The sequence below is a fragment of the Elgaria multicarinata genome, chromosome 9, assembly GCF_023053635.1.
Source record: "Elgaria multicarinata webbii isolate HBS135686 ecotype San Diego chromosome 9, rElgMul1.1.pri, whole genome shotgun sequence".
Classification (NCBI taxonomy): domain Eukaryota; kingdom Metazoa; phylum Chordata; class Lepidosauria; order Squamata; family Anguidae; genus Elgaria; species Elgaria multicarinata.
This window is the reverse complement of record NC_086179.1, coordinates 14,684,641-14,708,725: the sequence shown is the minus strand read 5'-3', so window position 1 is coordinate 14,708,725 and position 24,085 is coordinate 14,684,641. Positions and strand designations below refer to the sequence as shown.

At 45.2% G+C, this 24,085-nt stretch overlaps 1 protein-coding gene across 4 annotated transcripts in view; it reads right to left on the bottom strand.

Annotated features, from left to right (window-relative positions):
• Positions 1–999: 999 nt before the first annotated feature.
• The window catches only part of SLCO1A2 (solute carrier organic anion transporter family member 1A2), a 50,494-nt gene continuing 27,408 nt past the window's right edge, over positions 1,000–24,085 (bottom strand). For all 4 annotated transcript variants that reach the window (XM_063134790.1, XM_063134789.1, XM_063134791.1 and 1 more), the window contains 10 exons: positions 23,299–23,445; positions 19,865–19,963; positions 17,560–17,793; positions 16,009–16,173; positions 12,102–12,297; positions 10,302–10,467; positions 8,507–8,691; positions 6,037–6,101; positions 4,042–4,159; positions 1,000–2,444 (listed from right to left, as the gene is read on the bottom strand). In XM_063134790.1, coding sequence (XP_062990860.1) covers positions 2,198–2,444; positions 4,042–4,159; positions 6,037–6,101; positions 8,507–8,691; positions 10,302–10,467; positions 12,102–12,297; positions 16,009–16,173; positions 17,560–17,793; positions 19,865–19,963; positions 23,299–23,445 — 1,622 coding nt within the window. In that variant the 3' untranslated portion in view covers positions 1,000–2,197. The remainder of the gene's footprint in view (positions 2,445–4,041; positions 4,160–6,036; positions 6,102–8,506; positions 8,692–10,301; positions 10,468–12,101; positions 12,298–16,008; positions 16,174–17,559; positions 17,794–19,864; positions 19,964–23,298; positions 23,446–24,085) is intronic.

Sequence of the window (24,085 nt, the reverse complement as noted above, 5' to 3'; positions counted from 1 at the left end):
GCAATACAGAGCCCTAGTTTTAAAGATCATCAGTAACAGGGTGGCCATATGGAGAGGAGGACAGGGCTCCTGTATCTTTTAACAGTTGCATAGAAAAGAGAATTTCAGCAGATGCCATTTGTATATATGGAGAACCTGGTGACATTCCCTCTTCAGCACAATAGTTAAAGCTGCAGGAGCTACACTAGAGTGACCAGATTTAAAAGAGGGCAGGGCACCTGTAGTTTTAACTGTTGTGATGAAGAGGGAATTTCACCAGGTTCCCCATATATACAAATGACGCCTGCTGAAATTTCCTTTTCAATACCATGGTTAAAGATACAGGAGCCCTGTCCTCCTTTTCATATGGTCACCCTAACCAGTAATGGTGGACAAACGTCCCTGACACTTGTAACCTGTGACTACAAATCTTTCTTTGCAGTACGCAGATGTCGGAGTGTTGCAGGGTATGTGCTAAGTCACCCTCTCTGAAGCCTACATTTCACGGAGGTGGTCTCTTGAGGCCTACGTTTCACTGAGGTGGTTGACTCGTTTTAGACTGCAGGTGAGGGGTTTAGATGACTGAATGCTTCACCATACCACTCCCCTGCACCAATAAAGTTCGCGTACGCAGAAAACTGCCATATCAATAATGGTTAAACCTTGTCTTCTCCATATCTATTTCGTATCACATTTATATCCCGCTTTTTTTCCTCCAAGGAACCCAAGACGGCATACATAATCCTCCTCCTCCTCTCCATTTTATCCTCACAACAACCCTGTGAGGCTAAGAGTCTGTGACTGGCTCAAAATCACCCAGTGAAAAGCTTCTGAAAAGCTGTTGACGTTTTGTTTGAAGGCTGACTACATCATTGAGGAAGTTGCAAGTTTCTGTCTTATTTTAATGCAAATGAGGGGGGAAACTTATGTTGGTCCCATTTTAAAATGCATTGTTTTAATCCGATTACTCTCAATCAGCTGTATCTTTCTTTTGTATAAAAACCTGCATTGGTCTGTAACTGTAATAAACAATCCATTTATTCATTCATTCTTATCATGTTGCTGCTTGTGGCAAAGAACAGGATGGCGTCCGCTCCCTATTCCATTGTAAAGCGAACTGGGCTAACTTTTGAATCTTACTTCAACACCAGTTGTAGCTCCAGTTTTCGTGGGGCTTTGAACTCATTCTGGGTTTCAGAAAGAACCAGCCAGAACTCCAAAGGAGCTATCCCAAAACTGGATAGCTCCTTTAGAGTTCTGGCTGGTTCTGACTGAAACCCAGGATGGATTCAAAGCCCCATCAAAATCAGAGCCACCAGCCTCCACTGCCATCTACTGCACCTCAGGGAAGCAGAGTAATTTAGGGAGAACAGGGTCGGCTGTGGCCTCTAACACCTCAGCACTACTGCCCACCCCTCTACGATGATTTTCAGACGGGTGAGGAATCGCGTTGCCTTATCATTGCTCCGCTTCTTGGTTCTCTTCTGCAATAGGGATGAACAGAGTCACATGGGGAAGAAAGCAACAGCCATGTGGTCGTTCACTTTAGTGAGACAGCACCCTCTAGTGGATGTTTTATAGCACAACTTCTGCACATGGCAGAAAATGTCCACAAATATCGCTATAGCTCTGAAAAGTCAGGTTTTCGGGGTCTTATTTTTTGGGGGGGGGGAAGAGCAGAAGGAGCGGAAGATGCACAGGAGGATCACCGTGTCATGAAAATGGCCCACGAACATCTGTGAGTGGCCAGTCAAGAGTGTGCTATAAAACGTTCGTCTGAAGAAACGATCCAGTCGCCGCCTGAGGTGGCTGCCACACTCTGCCTAAGGGCAAGGCCGGCCCCAGAGCAGTCAGTCCCAGCTGCTCTTGACTTGATGCAGTGACCTTCCTGAAGCCAATTGGGTCTGGGTCCTAATCAGTGCCTGGGTGGGAGACCTCCTGGCAAGGCAATATATGGTAAAACAGTAGTAAAAACTAGCACAGCCACTTGTATCCCTTCCATTCTTTTGTAGAGCTCTTGAAATGACTACATACACATATATACACACACACACGGCCATCTTCTGGACATCACAGTAAAACCCACATGTTATTCACAGCTTTACAAATGGAGAAGTAGCAGTGTTAGTCACCCACCACTGCCTGTGGTATGAAATGTATATATTCGCAAAGGATTTCTATAGGTGATGTACATTAGTTCTAATGGCCAACACTTCCTTCACTTGGGACAGTCTTTTGTGAAGGTCACAGTCACACCATCCATTTTCTCGGGTTGCACGTTTGTAGAATTCTGAGCTTCGGATAAGTCCTTCGGTTCCACTGGTCCATTTTCCTCTTCTTTGGCTTCCATCTCTATGCCCTCACTTGTCAGATTCTGTGATTCTTTCCTTAAAATGAGGAGTACAAACACGCAAGGGATGTACGACAGGGCACGGAGGACTGACGGTAAGCCGAGGTACAAATATCTGGAATACAATTCAAATGGCTTTCATGAGGAGCAGCTACAAATCACCGTACGCCGAAGCTCCAGCATACAAGCACAGGGTCCGCTGCACACATGGAGCTTCTTTTTCAATAGCACCCCTGTGGGATTTATTTATATATTTTGTATTATGTAGTACCAGCCACCAGCAGAGGCTGGTGGTTCCAATGCCAGTGAATCCTTGGATAGCTCCACACCTTGGAAAGCTCCTTTTAGAGTGCTGACAGAAACCCAGAACAGATTCACCTCCCCACTGACATCGGAGCCACCAGCCTCAGGTGAAGCCCCTAATGCATCTGTGAAAGGGCAGCTGGATTGCATGGGCAAGGTCCACCCCTGGCAATGTGGCGCACAGCAACTACACCCCCTGCTGGTCACATTCAGCAACTGTAAGAAGGGGTTCTTCCCGCACGGGGGGAGCTCTGTACACATACAGTGGTGCGTGGGTAGGACCCCTTATTGTTGCCAAACGTTCTGCCGGGGGGAGGGGCATGGTTGACAAGCACAGTGGGGGGGGTTATGTGGCTGACCCACATGCCCCCCACCTCACGTTTGCTTTTAATGGGCAGAGGGGATTCATCTGTACCCTCCCTCCAGACTAGAGACCCCCCAAAGTAGCAGCCACTGTGACTGGCAAACTTTTTGCATGAACCACCTTCATGAGGATCTTCCAAATCATTTTTAAGCTTTGCCAGTTTTAGAGAGCCTCTGAAACCCCGCAGGAGATAAACTCTCCAAGGGCCTGCCTCTACGCTCCGAAAGCCCTGTGGTGGGCGCGCGGAGGGATTGTGTCGGTTATACGATGCAGCAGCCTCCTCGAAGCCACCGTGGGGCTTGACTGCCGTGGGGCTCCGCATTTAAAAAGTCGGGAGCGAGGAGAACACGGCTCTTCCTCCCCCTGACGTCACTCCAGCATCAATGTGGAGGCATTCCCAGGAGGAAGGCAACCCCGGACTGGTTGCCAGAAGCTTGACCAAAGGGGTGGGCCAGTGAGCCACACAGCTGTTGGAAACCGCACGCCCTCCCTCTGCATTGGGATTGGCCTCCGCCACCCCACAGCAAAGAAAACACGGGGTTTTGATTATCATGGCAGCAACCCGTCACCATATAGGCAGCCCCCGAACATTCCAAGAATTTAAATGATTTGGATCAGAAAAGGGGTCAGCAGGGAAAGGGTTAAGGACCTCCTGGCTATCCACTCCAAATTCCTCTCAATGGTTACATGTGTTGCCATAGACCAGCCTTCCCCAACCTGGTTCCCTGCAGATTATGGACTACCATTCCCATCATCCCTAGCTGCCCAGCTGAGGATGATAGGAATGGTAGTCCATACATCTGCAGGGAACCGGGTGGGGGAAAGCTGTTTGGGAATAAGTAGCTAGACCCTGAAGCTCAACAGAAGGAGCGGGTAACTTGGTGCCCTCCAGATGTTTTGGACTAGAATTCCCATCAGCACTAGCCAGCTAGGCTAATGGCCATGGATGATGGGAGTTGTAGTCCAAAACATCTGGAGGGCAACCCTTCTCTTTAGTGTAGCAGAGTTATATCAAGCAATAGAGGGAGGCATCCGATCACCATACCTGTACGTGTCCGAATTGTACAGCCGGCACGCTCCTTCGCCACCACACTTCTTCGTTCCCCACTTCAAGCACGCCCTGTCAATCGTGGCTCCAAAATAAATAGGTGATGGAATTCCAGCTACATCGGGTGTGGCAGGAAGATGAGAAAGCTCATGTTTAGCACTGCCATAACCAATCACACTGTTCTTTTGAACCTGGGCTATTTTATGCACTCTATTCTCCTTTTAGATGCGGCCATTTGTGTTTCATCTCATTTCAAAACGCATTTATTTATCTTAAAGATGTATATATGATAAGAATATAAGAAGAGTCCATTTAGTCCAGCATTCTGTTGACACAGTGGCCGATAGCACCCTCCCACCCATGTTCCCCAGCAACTGCTATCCATAAGCACAGTGCCTGGAGGTAGCACATAGCCATCTGGACTAGTAGCCATTGATAGCCTTCTCCTCCAGGAATTTTTCTAACCCTCTTTTAAAGCCATCCCAATTAGTGGCCATCACTACATCTCCTAGTACACATTCAATTATTTAATTACCACCCCTCAGTAAAATGGTTTAACACAATGGTATGGCCTTCTGCCTAATTTCATGCAGTCCCTGGCCCGGCCTAATTAGAAAGTAGAGATGAACGGACTTAGAATCATAGAATAGCAGAGTTGGAAGGGGCCTACAAGGCCATCGAGTCCAACCCCCTGTTCAATGCAGGAATCCACCCTAAAGCATCCCCGACAGATGCTTGTCCAGCTGCCTCTTGAAGGCCTCTAGTGTGGGAGAGCCCACAACCTCCCTAGGTAACTGATTCCATTGTCGCACTGCTCTAACCGTCAGGAAGTTTTTCCTAATGTCCAGCTGGAATCTGGCTTCCTTTAACTTGAGTCCATTATTCCATGTCCTACACTCTGGGATGATCAAGAAGAGATCCTGGCCCTCCTCTGTGTGACAACTTTTCAATTATTTGAAGAGGGCTAAACATGCCCAGTTCTTTCAGTCTCTCTTCATAGTGCTTTGTTTCCAGACCCCTGATCATCCTGGTTGCCCTCCTCTGAACACGCTCCAGCTTGTCTGCTTGTCTTACCCCAGTCCGTTTTGTGTGCTGTTCACTGGACCCCTGCTGACCGAGCCACTGGGCAGAATGTGGGGGCACAGCGAGTGGTGCGTGGCAACCCAATCCCTCAGCAAGCCACCATTTTGTAGTCCAATTACACCTGTCATCTGGTGTAAACGGCTGCTTTACGGCTGCCACTTGCATAAAAGGCCTTTTATGTAAATGAACGCACCGCCATTTTTACGCAAAAGAACAACTTGGCTAGGGTGACCATATGAAATGGAGGGCAGGGCTCTTGTATCTAACAGTTGCATAGAAAAGAGAATTTCAGCAGGTGTCATTTGTATGCATGTTGCACCAGGTGAAATTTCCTCTTATCACAACAGTTAAAGCTGCAGGAGCTATACTGCAGCTATAGTGTGACTAGATTTAAAAGAGGGTAGGGCACCTGCAGCTTTAACTGTTGTGATGAAGAGGAAATTTCACCAGGTTCTCCATATATACAAATGACACCTGCTGAAATTCCCTTTTCAATACAACTGTTAAAGATACTGGAGCCCTGTCCTCCTTTTCATAGGGTCACCCTAAGCTTGGCGGACCAGTAGGGACTGCTGAAGTTGACCGACCCAACGCATGGTGAGTCGGGCAAGTGCAAAAGTCCACAGACTGGTGTGATAGACATCTTAGCTTCTGTTTTATCCAAGGTTAACGAAAGAAGCATGATCTGGCTAAAGTGAACTGGCCTTGCCAATTTCGTTATGGGCCTCCCCCTGCCTTTCTCCCCATGACTGCAACATTGGCCCAGTGCCACCTGAATCCCATTTAGATGTGAAGTCAAAAGTCATTGCACCGTAGAATTGAATTGCCTCCTAAACTGAGAAGAGAAGACAAAGGCCCAGTGTCTCCTCTGTCCCCAGAGAGCAGTTCGAAGTAGCAAAGATGTCTTACAAAACACTCTTTCTGCCAGGCCATGGAGGCCCACACCAAACGATTTCTCCTCAGGCTTTAGGGATCTGGATAATAAGAAGAGCATATTATATTAAATCAACAAGTGAGATATTAACTACGGCTAGGGTGACCATATGAAAAGGAGGACAGGGCTCCTGTATCTTTGCATAGAAAAGGGAAATTCAGCAGGTATCATTTGTATGAATGCAGCACCGGGTGAAACTCCCTTTTCATCACAACAGTTAAAGCTGCAGGAGCCCCGTCCTCTTTTGTAACTGGTCATTCTACAAAAGAGGGAAGGGCTCCTGCAGCTTTAACTGTCGTGATGAAGAGGCCATTTCACCAGGTGCTGCATACATACAAATGTCGCCAACTGAAATTCCCTTTTCTATGCAACTCTTAAAGATACAGGAGCCCTGTCCTCCTTTTCATATGGCGACCCTAGTTACGAATTCGCCCTGACTCTGAAGCCACAAAAACCTCCACACCACTTTCAAAATGCCAGTCTCTGCCGCATTCAACCACAGAAAGAGATCATGGCAGAAACGTGCCATAATACAACAATTTGTAACATCAATTTTATTTTGGTTGTTTCGATGCTACAAACGCAGAGCTGCTTCACAGCAGGCATTCTCTTTGCACATTCTGACCCCTCAGTAGCCATCACGATGTATCACAGGGTGAGCAACCTGCCACTTGTGGGCCGAATGAATGAGGCCTGCAGTGGCTGCCTGGGGCCCCTGCTTTAAATGCTCTCCCTCTCCCCTTTCCTCTACATATCACTGCTGCCGCCGCCACGCAAGGCACATGGGGAGAATGATCCCTACGTGTCCTGTTTCGGGCAAAATCTGCCTCTCTATGGGAGCCTAATTCTCTGCTGCTAAGATCATCTTCTTGGCTCGCCGCTCTGACCATGTTACTCCACTTCTGAAATCTCTTCATTGGCTTCCAATTCACTCCAGAATCCAATATAAACTTCTCCTGTTGACCTACAAAGCTTTTCACTGTCTAGCTCCTTCCTATCTCTCCTCTCTCATCTCACACTATTGCCCCGCTCGTGCTCTTCGCTCCTCTAATGCCATGTTTCTCGCCTGCCCAAGGGTCTCTACTTCCCTTGCTCGGCTTTGTCCATTTTCTTCCGCTGCCCCTTACGCCTGGAACGCTCTTCCAGAACATTTGAGAACTACAAGTTCAACCACAGCTTTTAAAGCTCAGCTAAAAACTTTTCTTTTTCCTAAAGCTTTTAAAACTTGATTTTGTTCTGACTTTTATACTGTTAGTTTTACTCTACGCTGTGCCTTTTTGGTGCATTCTCTTCCTCTCCTTATTGTTTTATTATGATTTTATTAGAATGTAAGCCTATGCGGCAGGGTCTTGCTATTTTATTGTTTTACTCTGTACAGCACCATGTACATTGATGGCGCTATATAAATTAATAATAATAATAATAATAATAATAATAATAATAATAATAATAATAATATAACTCATGGCTGGATTGTGAACATGGCCTTTTCCCACAAAGAGACTCCCCAACCCATGCTCCAGGTATTGCTCTGCATTGTCCAACAGGAAATCCCTGTCTTTTGTGTGAATCATTATTCTCCAAAACAGATGGTGGACCGAAAGATCACCTTACTAAGCTGATGAGATTTGTCCTGAAATATAAAACTTAATGGTCAGCAAAGGAGAGAAATGCACCATTCTAAGGGTGTCTTGACATTAAAGGAAATCCCATTGTTTACCCAGGGCTGTTGTGCTTCTTTGAACTTTGGCACGACTGATATGAGCTGGATTATATGGGAGGAGAGGGGCAACAAGGCGGAAGATACCGTTGCTTCCCAGGGCTCCTTTAAATGACAGACATGGTTGATTGAATCAAGGAAGTGCCTCCCTCCATGGCATACATGCAGAAGAGGGGGGGGGGAGTTTGTTTTCATCTGTTTCCTCGCAGCCCCCAGAAAAACCAGGACTTACTTCTGAGTAAGATTGTGCTGTACATTTACAACCCTCGTCACACTTATTTGGGAATAAGACCCATTGAACACAATGAGACTTACTTCTGAGTTGACACATGAGGGTGAGATCTGTATCCCTTTACTGCAGGGAGGCATTTTATCCTCTTCTCCTTCCATTTAAAGTCCTTCCTCCTTCCCTTGGCAATTTCATAGTACAATGGCAGCTTTACACACCGCCAATCCCGCACCATTAAGGGCTTATTTCATCTTTTCTCTCATCTATTTTATAACGGAACAAGGTGGTGAAAGTCACCGGAGACGTCCTGCTAGTTTACAGGATCATTTAATTGACCTGGAAACTTCTGCCAGTGGCCCGAAATGAGTGTGCTATAAATAGTTTGTTTAGGGAAGCCCTAAATCAACAACACTGCAATGCGGAGTGTGTGTTTTTACAGTCCTCCCCATTATAATGCGCACGCACACACGCACACACACACACACACACTTAATACCTTATTAGGACCATGTAACCTGGCATGGCTCCAAAGGAATAAATTAAACAGCAGACTAATGATAAAATTAAGAAGTACTGCATCATCATGCCACAGTTCTCCTCTCGGTTGCATTGACCCAACACCGCTGAGCCATTTCCAGATGGAAATCCGGGAGCTGAAATGCAGGAGCAGTTTCCCAGGACCTGCCAAAAGACCATCAGGAAGCATTTAAGGCCAAATTGTGTCTAGTTCTCCGAAATCTAACTGGAAATTTTGATGGTGTTATAGACTCAAGAATGCTGCACTTATCCTACAGCCTCTCCTGGACAGGGACAGCTTGGCCATGATGGTACAGGCATTGGTAACCTCAAGATTGGATTACTGCAACGCGCTCTATGTGGGGCTGCCCTTGAAGCTGCTCCGGAAGCCGGAGCTAGTGCAGAATGCTGCAGCTCAGCTGTTGTCTGGAGCTGCCCCTTTCCAGCATGTAACTCCTCTGCTGAGGGAACTGCACTGGCTGCCTATTCGCTACCGGGCCAGGTTTAAGGTTCTTGTACTTGTGTACAAAGCCCTAAACAACTTGGGACCAGGATACCTGAGAGAGTGCCTTCTCCCTTACCAACCTGCCCTGTCACTGAGGTAATCCGAGGGCCTGCTCCTGGTGGTTCCACCTAGATCCATCCTCCGATTGGAGTCCACCAGGGGAAGAGCCTTCAGCGTGGTGGCCCCCCTCCTGTGGAATTCCCTGCCTCTGGAGGTCAGGCAGTCGCCAACCTTGTACTCCTTTCGGTGCCTCCTCAAAACATTTTTATTCCAAGAAGCCTTTCCTTAATATGCAACCTTGAATCTCTGTTTTTGCTTCTTTTAAATTTTGTTTTAAGTGTTTTATTCTGTTTTTATTTTCATTTTATCGTACACCGCTCCAAAGTTTTTCAATGGGGAGTGGTATATAAATACTCTAAATAAATAAATAAATAATTCTCCTCCCTTAATTCAAGCATATGTTGGCCTTCATTCTGTTTGGATGTAAAAAACAATCACCTGTTTTTAGACTCAGTCAGGTGTCTTCCCACTCACCCACTACTGGATCCTTTTAACTTGAATTTACATTTATTACATTTCTATACCACCCAGCTGTCTGGGTGGTTTACAAAATTCAACCCTTAAAAATACAGTATAATATAAAAACCACTTACATGCAAACATATCAACAAACAGCACATGTAGAGACACACAAATATTGAAACTATTTTAAATAGGGTGACCATAAGAAAAGGAAGACAGGGCTCCTGTATCTTTAACACTTGTATAGAAAAGGGGATTTCAGCAGGTGTCATTTGTATGCATGCAGCACCTGGTGAAACTCCCTCTTCATCTATCTGGTCACTCTAGTATAGCTCTTGCAGCTTTAACTGTTGTGATGAAGAGGGAATTTCACCACGTGCTGCATGCATACAAACGACACCTGCTGAAATTTCCTTTTCTATGCAAGTGTTAAAGATACAGGGGCTCTGTCCTCCTTGCCATAGGGTCATCCTAATTTTAAACCGTCAACAATAAGATTGCTGGTGACTGAACCTGGCATTGTCCACATGCATAGTGGCCGTGCTACTGCTAAGCTATGCTCCCTCCTGCTGAATGACAGCCCTATGTTGCCTGAAATGTCTGTTTGCTTACGGATGAAATCCTATGCATGTTCAGACAGAAAAAAGGCCTACAGATCCCAGCATACCCTAGCTAGAATAGTTGGCTAGGGCATGCTGGGAGTTGTAGTCCTTTTTCTGTCTAAACATGCATAGGATTGAGCACTTACTGTATGTTTCCCAGTCCCATTTGACACTTCACATCCGGCAAGACATGCTGAAACGTAAGTAATTCCATTGTCTCCACAAACAGGGTCCCACAGCTTAGTTGAGCAGCCACAGCCACGGTTACAATCTGCATGCAGGTTTGTTTCCCCATAGGAGACATGATCCATCCTGAAAAATTGAGCAAAGACCATGCAAGTGATGAAAATAAGCCTAAATTGCCTTAAGAACAGAAGAATGTAAGAAGAGCCCTGCTGGATCAGACCAAGGGTCCATCTAGTCCAGCACTCTGTTCATCCAGTGGCCAACCAGCTGTCAACCAGGGACCAACAAAGCAGGACATGGTGCAACAGCACCCTCCCACCCATGTTCCCCAGCAACTGGTGCACACAGGCTTACTGCCTCGATACTGGAGGTAGCACAAAACCATCAGTGCTACTAGCCATTGACAGCCTTCTCCTCCAGGAATTTATCCAGCCCTCTTTTAAAGCCATCCAAATGGGTGGCCATCACTACATCTTTGAAATAGAGGCTGCCTTCAGGTGACAGCAGCACAAAAAGGCATGCATTTGTATATCAGGGACAAAACGCCTCAGGCCTGTGGACCCAATTTGGACCATGGAGGCTCCCTATCTGGTCCACAGCAGCTTGTGCTCCCGTCCAGAGGCCCCGCCCATTCCCCTCCACAAACCACTCCCCTCCTGAAGCCCTGCCTCCTGTCCTGGAAGCTACCTAGAGCTTGGGGAGGAGAAGGAGAGAGGAATATTGCAACCTTGTCTGCAAGTTACCAGAAGGTTACCAGTGTTGCAGTTGATTGATTGATTGATGGATTGTATTTCTATACCGCCCTATAGCTGGAGTTCTCAGTTAATTAGTTCATGGGAATTTTGACCACAGCTAGCCTCAGGATCTCTATAGCCTACAATGTAGTTTCCTCTGATTTCTTCCTTTTGCTCCTCCCCCCACCTCCACTATTGCTGGGAGCATGTGTGTTTGCTCTCTTGCCGGTGTAATGGAACGCAAAATGGACTGAACAAACTCTTAGTGAGTAAAACTGTTTTCTTTCCTTCAGTAAAGAATGGTGAGGTCTCCTTTATTGTGGTAAGATAGTCTCTGGGGGGGTGTGGGACTGGTAAATGCTCATTCTGTTTTGCCTTTTTGCTTTTTCTCTGTTAATTGCCTTTCTAACTAGGCTAGGGTGACCATATGAAAAGGAGAACAGGGCTCCTGTATCTTTAACAGTTGTACTGAAAAGGAAATTTCAGCAGGTGTCATTTGTACATATGGGGAACCTGGTGAAATTCCCTCTTCATCACAACAGTTAAAGCTGCAGGAGCTATCCTAGAGTGACCGGATTTAAAAGAGGGCAGGGCACCTGCAGCTTTAACTGTTGTGATGAAGAGGAAATTTCACCAGGTTCTCCATATATACAAATGACCCCTGCTGAAATTCCCTTTTCTATACAATTGTTAAAGATACAGGAGCCCTGTCCTCCTTTTCATATGGTCACCCTAAACTAGGCATCATTACAAAATAATCCCATTGGGATTCCCCTTACTTAGCACAAGCCCTGAGTATTTCACCCACCCTGCATCATTTCAATGAGGGAAGTTGGTCCTCAACTGGCAAGCAAGCAAGTTAAATAAATGGGGGGAGGGGGCTTCCCTCCTTTAAAGCCCACAAAAATAGGTAGAGTGTCACATCTGGCAAGCAACCACAAACCATAACAACAAAACCATTTTGGGCCTATAGAAAAAGAGTCAGGTGGCAACCCAGAATAAGGACAAGATTAGACAGGCATGTACCCTTCATAGGAGACAGTTAAGCCAGCCACTGAAGCATTTTTGCAGATCATTAGAAAAGCAGTAAAGTAGATGAGATACTCAATGATAGAACTCCAAAATCCTATGTGGGCAGCTTTATAGGTGCTTATCTTGAATTTCTTCATCATGAGGCCTCCAAAAAAATATCCAACACATATAATCGGTAGATTGTACACACCTAGAGAGAAAAGCAAACAAACCAGTTTTATTGTCCCCCCTCAAAGAGAACTTCTGTCACCAACGTTGTTGCAAAGCTCCACGTTGGTCTTGTAGAATTTCATTAAAAATCTGAAGGAGGGGAAGAACAGGACTTATGGCTTAAGTGACCATATATTATGCCTAAGATGCTTTTGTACAGGTCACAAGTGTCATGTCTAACCCTACTGCCCCTGTTTTGGGAGAAGATGTTTCAGGTAATCAATCAGAATCAGATTCAGAACTAGAAGACGCAGCGCCGGACACCAGCCAGCCTGTACCAGTGGGGGAGGAAGCTCTCACGGGCGATTCCCCAGCTGGGAGTCAGCCCTCTCCAGAGCTTATCTCCTCAAGGCCAAATCCTACACACTCACTGGGAACTGAGCTTTCTTCTGGGGGTGAGCATCCCAACAAGCTGGCTGATGCTAGGGTCCTCCAGAAGCTGAAATGCACGGCCCGAAAGGAAGGCGTGAGAAAGTCGGTTCAATTACGCCAGAACCTGCCTCCGCACCAGGCACTCAAAAGTTATGGGCATTTGAGAAGTGGCTTCCTATTCTTCTTGAATGGACAATTGTCTTGCTTAGTTTGCATAGTTTTGCCTAGGGGGATGTTTCCAAGAGGTTAGATTCTATTCAGGTAGAAGAGACATTCATTGCTAAATAAAAGCTTTGTGGATTACTTAGCGAGCCTCGTCATTTGCCTCCCATCAAAAGCAGGAGTGTTCTGAGAAACACGACAACAAGATTGGGTTAGAAATAGGGCTGTGCACGGACCCCCCTGATCCGCTTCTCATCCAGATCCGCAACTTCCGGATTGAGTCCACTCTTCTCTGCAGCAATCCACCTATGGTCTCCTCCGCTGCGGAGCTCCGGATCCGAATCAGAGCTCTGTGTTTCCCCCCCCCCAATAGACTTGCATTGAAATTCACACGCCTATAACTTTTTTCTGTTAAAGTTAGAAACCTCAAAATCAGCACCATGAGACCTTATCCATGTATCCACATTCACACCCAGTTGGAAGGAAATCCGAGCCTCCCCTGATTTTGGGTGAATATATGAAAAATCCACCACAAAAAAGGACAGTATGCCCATAAGGAAACCATACCTGCCCATAGGGCTCCATTGCAAAGTGCTTGCCCATAGCAATCAATAGCACAGATGATGTGGAGGAATCAAGATTTTTTTCTAAATAAGGATCTTCATCTTAGGTGAAACACTTCCAAAAATGCACACACACACCAAGAAATCTTAAACAGGGTGAGCACGCAACGCAGCTGCCTTTTATCACATGGAAGGATACCCTGAGTCAAAGCAAGACACACACAAACCATCCCTGTGAGGCGGGCACAGAGGAGGACAGGCAGCATGCCCCTTTAGCACTGGGAGCAAGCATGCCGGAGGCTTGTGGGGTTGAACCACAAAGCCCATCATGTAGTACAGCTCCCAGGCACCAGGCGGGCAGAGAGGCAGGCAGAGATGTACGACTATGCCATAGATCTATGGGGAAGTCAGTCCCAGCAGATACCCCACCACAACAGCACCCAGGCAGAGGCGGGAAGGCAGGCATGCAGCAGACATTTCTGGGGCCACAACGAAGTGAGCCAAGGATTGTTTCAAAGCCAGTAATGCAAAGCATCCCTGTGAGGCGGGAGCAGCACAGAGAGATGCCTTTTCTTTTGCATCCCATAACTAGGGGACAAGGAGGATAAGAGTAAAGCTTTGTGATCCTTGCTTCAGAGTTGATTGACTGCACTATGATCACACAGCCATTAGTAAAAAATAATAATAATAACAGCAGTACTACTAGTAATATTATTAATAATAACAATCAACAACAATAAGAAGTTGAACCACAATGAAAGCCTGCCTGACTTCACTGAAGAGGGAAAGCCAGGAGAGCTTTGGCTATGGGGTGGTATATAAATTAAATAAATAAATAAATAATAAACAAACAAACAAACACACACCAGGGGTGGAATTAAAAGCACTGCAGCAGTGTTGCTGAATCACAACAAGAAGATTTTTTTTTAAAGGCTATGTCTGTCTTTTACCAGTAAGAGAAAAGTGGACGTGCCCAGGGGGAGGGGAAACTGTGCCAATTTGACTGGTCCTGTCTAGGTACCAGTCTTTCAGAAGCTACTGCACACTTCAACTCATGGCAGGCATAGTAGCTTCACTGGCTAACCTTTGGAGGGTTCTGATGACCCTCCAAGGATAGGAGTGTCCACTGGGCACGTCCACATGCCCTATGGACATCATCCCCTTGCACCACATCTATTCAGTTGTTCACCAAGGTTAGGGTGGGTAGCAGTGCTGTGTTTCCTATCTGTTATTTATTTGCTTAGTATATGATTTCAGGTTGTGTTTGTGCATTTGGTGGGGCTACTGTTTTAAAAAACACTGGGAAAAGTCCATTCAGAGACTAAGAAAGAAAAGTTACCCAGTATCCCAAGTTACTAAGTATCTCATTTTACTTATCCCCCCTTGAACTTTGGGATGTGAGGATGCTTCATCAGGTGATCACAATTAGGAGCTGAATCTGCCTCTCATCGCTTCAAAAAAAGGTACCCCCTCCTGCTTTTTTTACCCTATTTTTAAAAAATATATAGCAAGCAAACTGCAGCACGAAAACTGCTGAAAACAGGCACAAATGACCCCCACCCACGACTCTCTAAGCACATTCAGTTTCAAGGATATAGCTTGAAAAGCAAAAAAGTTATCTGCTAATCTTTTCCGCAATGCAATCCTATGTGGAAAATATTCAAATGCAAACGTCACTGCGCGTGATGCCCCAAGGTCTCTGAAATACCTACACCTCCCAGCATGTCTTCAGTGGTCCACAGGGGGCCCCGTCCTCTAAGAGGCGCTTGCCCAACAATTGCTGGGAGTTGTAGGCATCAGCATAGGATTTGTCTTAAATTGTTTTAAAATAGTTAAACCACAAAAATTCAGGTTTGGGGATTTATTTGGTACATTGTACAGGAAGACCTATCAGCTCCCCAAATTTCAAGCTTGTAGCTCATCTAGAAGTGGGTGAACATTTCTGGACATACAAATCCACACACATATGTTCAGCTTTTATATATATATATGTGTGTGTGTGTGTGTGTGTACATTGTCTTAGAAATCTTTCTAGATTGAACGGTAGGATAGAAATCAAACAAATGCATCATAAAAGGGCCATAATGACAAAAAGACTGTAAAGAAGCTCCAGTCCCATTTGATTATTTCCCAGCATGCTGCTGTGTGATGCAACACTATTTGAAGTGTATGCATGTTTGGGGGAACAGCAGGGGAGGGAAAGAGGAACACAAAAATCAGGATGTCAGGACACAAAATTACTTTTACTGAACCTCAGAGAGGGGAGGAACACGAGGATGCCATTTTTGTTGGCAGTCCCGCGTTTCTTGATTGACTCTTTTTGCCAGCATGCCCTATTATATTTATCACACATTTCATTCCGTTCCGTTTATAACATATCTATACTATCCAGCAGCCAAAGTTCACTGGCCAACACACAAGAATTAAAAGCCCAGAACACAACATGACAAGACGTAATACAGAACCTTTAACATGGAAACACACACACAAACCTGTTAAGGAAACCTGTTATGAAACCAACTTTGGTGGGGTAGACAACTTGTGCCTCTCCCCCTCCACCCCGGATGTTCTGTCCTACAATTGTTTGTTTTTACCTATTAGGAAAATGGCATCTGATGCAGATATTCCATATTGCTGCTCCAGGTATTTTGGCATAAATGTAATCATCCCAATCCATGCATTGAACTGAATCACGGTGATGCATATGAATAGCATGTAAACTCGGTTGTGAAAGAGGCTTTTCAGGTAGGGGACAAAATCTGGGAACCAAAGAAAAGAACAGTTAATCTCAGCTACCTTATAGCCTTTTAGCTAGGATGAGGGTGGTGGTGGGGTTTCCAGGTGTTGAAATGGGTTTTTTTACTTCTTTGTGTATATCCAGGCAGAATCCAACGGGGCACGTGTACCCCCTCTCATTCCCCACCAATTCTGTTGTATAAACGGCAACCTGAAATGCTCATTTCTGGAAGAAGGGATGTCGACAGAACTAGCATAAGGGAGCTCGACCATACTGTGTCCTTCTGAAAATGAGCAATATGGTTGATGGGACCAAAACAGACCGTCCATAATTGTCAGGTGGCAAGCTTCCATTCTTCCTGGGGTGCAAAATTCCAAACTGGATATTTGTATCCCAGATTGATCAGGGGGGGAAATAGCATGCTAGGTGAGGCACGAGGAGCTGGAAATGGAGCACAAAAGGGGGGATTGAAATGTAATAAATAAATATTTGCTGTGAGCATCTCAATGCTTACCTGGAGCTTTGTGCTTCCTCCTTCTTTGGCGTGATTGTTATGGGCTACATTACACCGGCAGAGAGGGGAGGCCATGAGGTTTGAACTGAATGCTTCCCCTCCGTTCACTTCCATTGAAACAGTGCCATCTAGTGGCAGAAGATCCTGCTTTTTTCTGTCTATTACCACATTAGAAATGGTTCTGGGATTTTATTTATTACATTTTTTATTTATTATATTTTTTATTTATTTATTACATTTGTCTTTCCAGGGTATAGTGCAGGAGACATCCTGGTCATTGATGATGTTGTGTAACGGACCGCAAACTTCCATGAGTGGCCAATTACGAGCATGCAGTAAATTGCTCATTTGGAGGATCCCTTTGTCTCCTGAGGCTTAGATCCTTAGGTAGGAGGTGGAGCCCACTAACTAAAGGATATGCCTAGCAGTGGAGCCTAGTGGTGTACAAACTGAGCCTCTGGTGTGCAAGGCAAGAGCCTGATGGATGTGATGGTGGCAAAGTCAATGAATACCAAAAGCTCTCTTGCCCAGCAGAAAATAACTTGTCCCCTCACCCTGAGATTTTGCTCCTTCTGGAGACCCAGACAGGGCTAAAACCTTCTCACTGCATTGTGTATATACTCATTTAGGGCTCTTTTCATCCTCACAGTACAGTAGAACCATAGACATTTTGAACAGGAAGGGACTTTGGAGGCCCCTTCATTCCAACCCCCTGCACAATGGAGGAATCTCACAACTACAGCATCCCTGAGAAAGCCTTGCCTTAAATACGTCCAATGAAAAGAACCCAGCTCACCACCACCATCACCACCCCAAGGAAGTTTGTTCTATTGTCAAAGAAAAATAGTCTGTCCCCCCTGTTCCCCCCACAAAAATATGTATGATATTGCTCACCTTTGGCAATCTCACGTATTTTCATTTTGGCATTCCCTGCGTTTCCAGTTTGTAGCAGTGTCTTGTTGCTCTTGGCCGCTTGGTCGGGGCTGTCCTCCTCTCCTTCCTTCGGAAGAGTCTTGGGTAGGAAGCAGAAGGGGATGGCGACAAGGAAGTTCACAGCGGAGCAGATCAAGATCCCCAGCCACCAAGCCCCAACCCAGCGAGTGTCCGTGAGGCTCAACGTCACGTCCTCTGGAGAGAAATGAATGGAGGGAATGGTGGGTGCTTCCAGACAGACCAGGCGTGGAATGCACCGTCACCTTGTGTGGCGTTACACCCCACAAGTAAGTTCCCAAATGTATGTCTGAAGTTTGTACATTTGTGGGTTTTAGAATGTTGGCCTGAGTGGGTGGAGTTAGAATGTCTGAAGAGTGGGGAGGAGTGATATATAAGGGAAGGACTGAGGGGATTGAGGGAGACTTTTTGGGTAGTCTTAGAGTCTTTAGTGCTCTCTGTATGTTAGCTCTTGGGGTTTAGAGTACTTGGGTCTGGAGAATTTGAGGTTCAGTGTAGAGAGTGGTGTCTTTGGAGTGTGGTGTGCACATAGTTGCTGTATATTAAACAATACTGATAATAAAGAAAGCTCAAGAGTGATTGTGTGAGAAAAACGAAAGCGTGTATGTGAATGGGTGAAAGGACTGGATGAAAGGTTTGAAAAGGGTTTTTTAAATGTTTTATTTTGAAACAAAGCTTGTGAACTTTCAAAATAAATTTTAATTATTTTGTTTTTAACTACCAGAAAAATCCCACGTGTCTGTTTGGCATTTATCATCTGAAATTTATACATTTAGCACCCACTCTGACAATAATTCACCTCAGCACATATAACTCACAGTGTATTATTTTATTATTGAAATCCTTCTCCATTGAACCCCTTTCTCCACATAGTTTGGAAGAAGGTGGTTTTTGTCCCTCGCCTCAGGCATATCAAGCGGTGGTGCTTGGCTTGAGCAGGGAGTAGCCGTGGCCAGGCCTGGTGTTCAGAGCCTGTGTCATGGCACCTTGCCTCAATCATCAAATGTTACAAGGCTTCCAGATGTCATTGAGCATCTCTACACTGGGGGAAATCACATTGTTTACCCAGGATGGTTGTGCTTCCTGCTTTGATATGAGCTGATTACACCGGAGGAGAGGGGTGACAAGGCGGAAGATCCTGCTGTTTCCCCGGGGCTCTTTTAAAGGTTTGGACTGAGGGAGTGCCTCCCTCCCTCCCTGGTATATGTGCAAAGGAGGGGAGGGGAAGTCTCGTTTTCCTAGGTTAACTGGTGCTGTACTGTTTCCTCGCAGCCCCAGGAAAGCCAGGACTTACTTTTGAGTAGACCTAAGGCCCTCAGCACACTTACTTGGGAGTTAGCCCCATTGAACACAATGGGACTGACTTCTGAGTAGACATAAGACCCTCAGCATGCTTACTTTGGAGTAAGCCCCATTGAACACAATGGAACTGACTTCTGAGTAGACATGTGACCCTCAGCATGCTTACTTGGGAGTAAACCCCATCGAACACAATTGGACTGACTTCTGAGTAGACATAAGACCCTCAGCACGCTTACTTGGGAGTAAGCCCCACTGAACTTAAAGGGGTGTTCTTGGTGGGTGGGGGATCAGATTTGCCTCCCTATGTTGCAGAAAGGCATTTTACCCTCTTCTCCCTCAATTGCAGATACAGGAAAGTCCTTCCTTGGCAAGTTAGGGTTCATTCCAGGTTTTTTCTGATCTATTTTAAAATGGAAAAAGGTGGGGAGGAAGCCACATGAGATGTCTTGGCTGATGCCGACATCGTCAAAAGGACCAGTGAACTTTTGGGAGTAGCGAGCCACAAGCGTGCTTTATTTTGCTCACGTGAAGAAGCCCATTGCTTTCCTCTTGTAACCATCCTGAGGAGAGCTCCTGGCCCTCCTCTGTGTGACAACCTTTCAAGTATTTGAAGAGTGCTATCATGTCTCCTCTCAGTCATCTCTTCTCCAGGCTAAACATGCCCAGTTCTTTCAGTCTCTCTTCACTGGGCTTTGTTTCCAGACCCCTGATCATCCTGGTTGCCCTCCTCTGAAACCCCTCCAGCTTGTCTGCATCCTTCTTGAAATGTGATGCCCAGAACTGGACGCCATACTCAAGATGAGGCCTAACCAGGGCTGAATAGAGAGGAACCAGTACCTCGTGCGATTTGGAAGTTATACTTCTATTAATGCAGCCCAAAATAGCACGGTGGCCTTGTCCTCTGCCCCACCAGCCCCAGCGGGTACGAGCTACTACTGTGTATTACCTGTGTTTACGAATCCAACATCCACATACAGCTGAGCACAATAGGAACCAATCATTAAACCAAACAAAGGCCCCAAGATGGTTGCCATCTGTAGGCAGCCTAAAGGAGAGTGAAAAATAAAAGCAGTTATTGTCCTATTCCATGTTGCTTCTTTTCCAACATTTGTCTGTCTGGCTGTTTTCAACCTCTCAAGGGCCTTCTTTATTACAGAAAGTCAGGTTCATATCAAAAACAAAATGTTGTGGTTGGGTTCCACCATCACCATTGTCCTATCTTGCATCAGCCTCCCCCAACCTGGTAGCCTTCAGATGCATTGGACTGCAACTCCCATCGCCCACAATGAGCAGTCTTGGATTATGGGAGTTGTAGTTCAACACATCTGGAAAACACGAGGTTCGGGAAGGCTGTCCTGTGATCTAGTTTTGATGCATTTTTTTGAGTACCGTTTTTATATAGCCAAAATAACAACAGGCCTGTACAAACAGGAGAAGGAGGCATCATCAGATATGGGGCAACCCCAAGGTTTGCAAAAGTACAACAAAGTATTTGGGGGGGGGGACCCTAAGTGGGTAGGGGAAAAGAACATAGGAAACTTCCTTATCTTTAGTCAGACCAATGGACCATCTAGCCTAGTATTGTTGACACTGGCCTAATCTATAACAAGCAGGATATAGCACTATGAAAGTGGTATAGAAAAGGCAGGAGCCACACCAAGCTGGATATAGCACTCTTATGAAAGCAGTATATGGTCTGTGTCAATGGGCCCCAACAGTTGTCCGTGCACTTCAATACTGCTATAAAGCAATAGTGTGGCTCCTGCCTTTTATATTCCCCTTTCATACTGCTTCCATAGTGCAATATCCTGCTTGGTGTCAATTAGACTGGCAGCAATTCCTCTCCAGGAATTATTTCCTACCCCTACCTGGAGTTTGAACCTGGGATCTTCTGCATGTAAATCATGTGGTCTGTCACACCGAGCAAGGGCTGCTACCCCAGCCAAAAGAACCTTAATTTAATACTTCTGCAAACTGTGGAGTCCTCTGAAGCTTTCTGTTTAATTCCTAATGTGTGTGTGTGGGGGGGGGGGGTCCCAGTCAAGGCAGAGCACACTCAGCAGGCCAGGAATGCTGACAGACTCTTTTCAGAGGTGTTCACTAGGGCTGTGCAGCGCCTCGGATGAATGTCTAAATCCAAGGCAAAGCAAGCTGATCCGGCCTGCCTCGCCTCAGTTCCAAAGCTTCAGAGTAGCACTGGGCCACTTACCTGCTGCCATTGCCACCACCTCTTCCTCGCTCCTGCCGGCTGCCATCATCAACGCCGCAACTGAGAAGAACCAGGCCACGATTTTAAGTATAGTACCTCTATGGCCACAAACCACGGTGGCCATAGAGGTACTAATCAGAGCCCCAGCAATATCTTAAAATCGCAGCCTGTTTCTTCTTGGCGTCGGTAGCATTGATGGTGGCAGGAGCAAGGAGGCGGAGGCAGCAATGGCAGCAGGGAGAGAAGGGAAAGGGAGGCTTTTCTGGGTACCAGCTGCACAGCCGGCACCCAGAAAAGGCCAAGTCGCCTTGGAGGGCCTGAATCTCACCTCTGCTTTGGCACCAAGGCAAGGTGGGCAACCTCCGAAGCACCTTGAGGAGAATTGGGGCTGTTTCGGGGGCTCCTAATCAGCCTCTGAGCTGAATTGGGGGGTCCACGCACAGCCCTAGTGTTTACCCTCTGGGAACACCCACTCACACACACAATTTGAGGCAGAAAATGTACATTTCAAACACCTCTTGGAAATGCAGTTCTTCACCCAGGCCTTCCCTGGCTTGTACATAATCGCAATTGACCATATGTATGCTGCTCCATCTTACTGCTTTTTATATTGTTTCTGTAGTGTTATTATGTAATTCTCAAATTGTTTTTATTGTGCATTTTAAATTTGTTGCAGTTGAAATTGTTTTTAATAAAGTTTGGACACTCTATTTAAATGTGATTTAAATATTTGTATGTGAACCGCTTGGACATTTTTAATATGAAGTGGTATCTAAGTATTAGTAATAAATAAATTAAATAAATAAATTGCAGGAAAGGGAGAAAAATCAAGACGAGGAATGATAGAATCGGCTCTGATGAAGAGAAACTAAGATTGCAGTTCTATACATGTTTAGACAGAAAATAGTAGGGCTGTGCACTGCTTTGGATCCGAATCTGAAACAGATCGGGGGAGGTCCAAATAAATCTGAGGCAGATCGGATCAGTCCAAATTGATTCAGAGATTTTTTTGTCAAGGTCTACACACGGGAATTTACAAAAATACATTCATCTCTGCAATTTTTAAAGTTAAAGACATGAAATGTGGCACCACAATAGCACTTAAGTAGGGCCAAGTTTGAAGCACATTGGTTCTACCCTTTATTTTTAGGATTTTCTTTAAAGTTTGAGGTTTTTAAATAATTATTTTTAAAATATACTGTCATTTTTAAAGGTAAATTCATGTAATTTGGCAACATGATAGCACCTATGTAGGGCTTTAGGCATGCCAAGTGTTAAGCACATCGGTTCATCCCATGATTTTTAGGATTTTTAAAAAGATTTCCCCCTCAATATTTCTCTCCCCATATTGCTCTCAGCCTGGTAGTGTGTATTGCTGTCAATACGCAACTGGTTCTTATCTTAATGGGAAACGCATGAGTTAACTTCAAAAGACTCAAGTAGGGGAGATTAGTACTTCAAAACACACAAGGAACAGTGTGTACTGATCGTTGATTAGATAAGACACCTTCTGAAATTGCTCTTTGCGAGTGGCTGCTGTTTCCTTGAAAAATCTCATTTTAAAAATTTATTGCGACCAAACTGCTGGACGGAACTTTCTAAAAATTTACACACATGACAATCATGACTCCATCTGTTACCACGACAAGTTTCATGTTTATATCCTGAAAACTAAAAAAAAGATATAGGTGTTTATTTCTCCCAGTTCATGGAGATGGGGAAAACGTGTGATCAGAATCACGATTCAGACCTCCAAATCTTGCTTTGGATCTGGGTCCGAGGAGGGTCGGGGGGGGGGGGTCCAGATCAGTCTGAGGTAGATTGGGGGGTCCATGCACAGCCATAGAAAATAATCCCACTTTTTTCTATCTAAACACACATAAGACTTTTTTTTCCTGTCTGAACAGGCAGAAGGTAGGCTGCATTCCTTTGTTGTTGTTATTATTATTATTATTATTATTATTATTATTATTATTATTTATTTATATAGCACCATCAATGTACATGGTGCTATGCACATCTACCTGAGAGTAAACTCTAATGAAAACAATGAGATTTACTTCTGAGTAGACACGTATAGTATTGCACTGCAAGTGTTTATAAGAACCTGTTTGTTTGCTTGTTTGAAAGCAACAGGTAATACTAAACTTGGATATTATTTGCAGGCTTACCAATGTAGAAAGGAGAATTTTCACTTCTTGCGAAATCCTCTATATACGAAATGCCTAAAGGAGTGATGGGAGTTTCGCCCACTCCTCGAATGATGTTCCCCACCATCAGAAATACCCACATGGAGGATCCAGCTGGTTTTTCACATTCTGGGAAGAAAAGAAACCACCGAAAATATAAATCTAGCAACATCTGTATGGAGGATTTCACTGGTAATTACACACTTAAATACTTCCCTTTCATCGGTGTTGAAATGCTATAGACTTGCAGGCAATGTTAGATGTGCCTGGCTTGGATCAATAAGAAATAACCCTGACTCGTTATGTGGCGTATTGTCTGGTTTTCCCTGCTTCTTTGTATGCTACGAAGTTTTGAGGTGGGGGGAGGAGCAAAAAGTTCAGTGTCACCATGACTGCTATTGGCTTAGTTGCTCTGATGTCACAAAGAACCCAGAAAGCTCAATGGCCACTTTTCTGAGGGCTTAAGTAGTTGTGACTCTAGTTTAAGATGACCATATGGAAAAGAGGACAGGGCTCTTGTATCTTTAACAGTTGCGTAGAAATGGGAATTTCAGCAGGTGTCATGTTTATGCATGCAGCAACTGGTGAAATTTCCTCTTCACCACAACAGGTAAAGCTGCGGGAGCCCTGTCCTCTTTTGTATCTGGTCACTCCAGTGTAGCTCCTGCAGCTTTACCTGTTGTGATGAAGAGGGAATGTCACCAGGTGCTGTATGCATGCAAATGACACCTGCTGAAATTCCCTTTTCTATGCAACTGTTAAAGATACA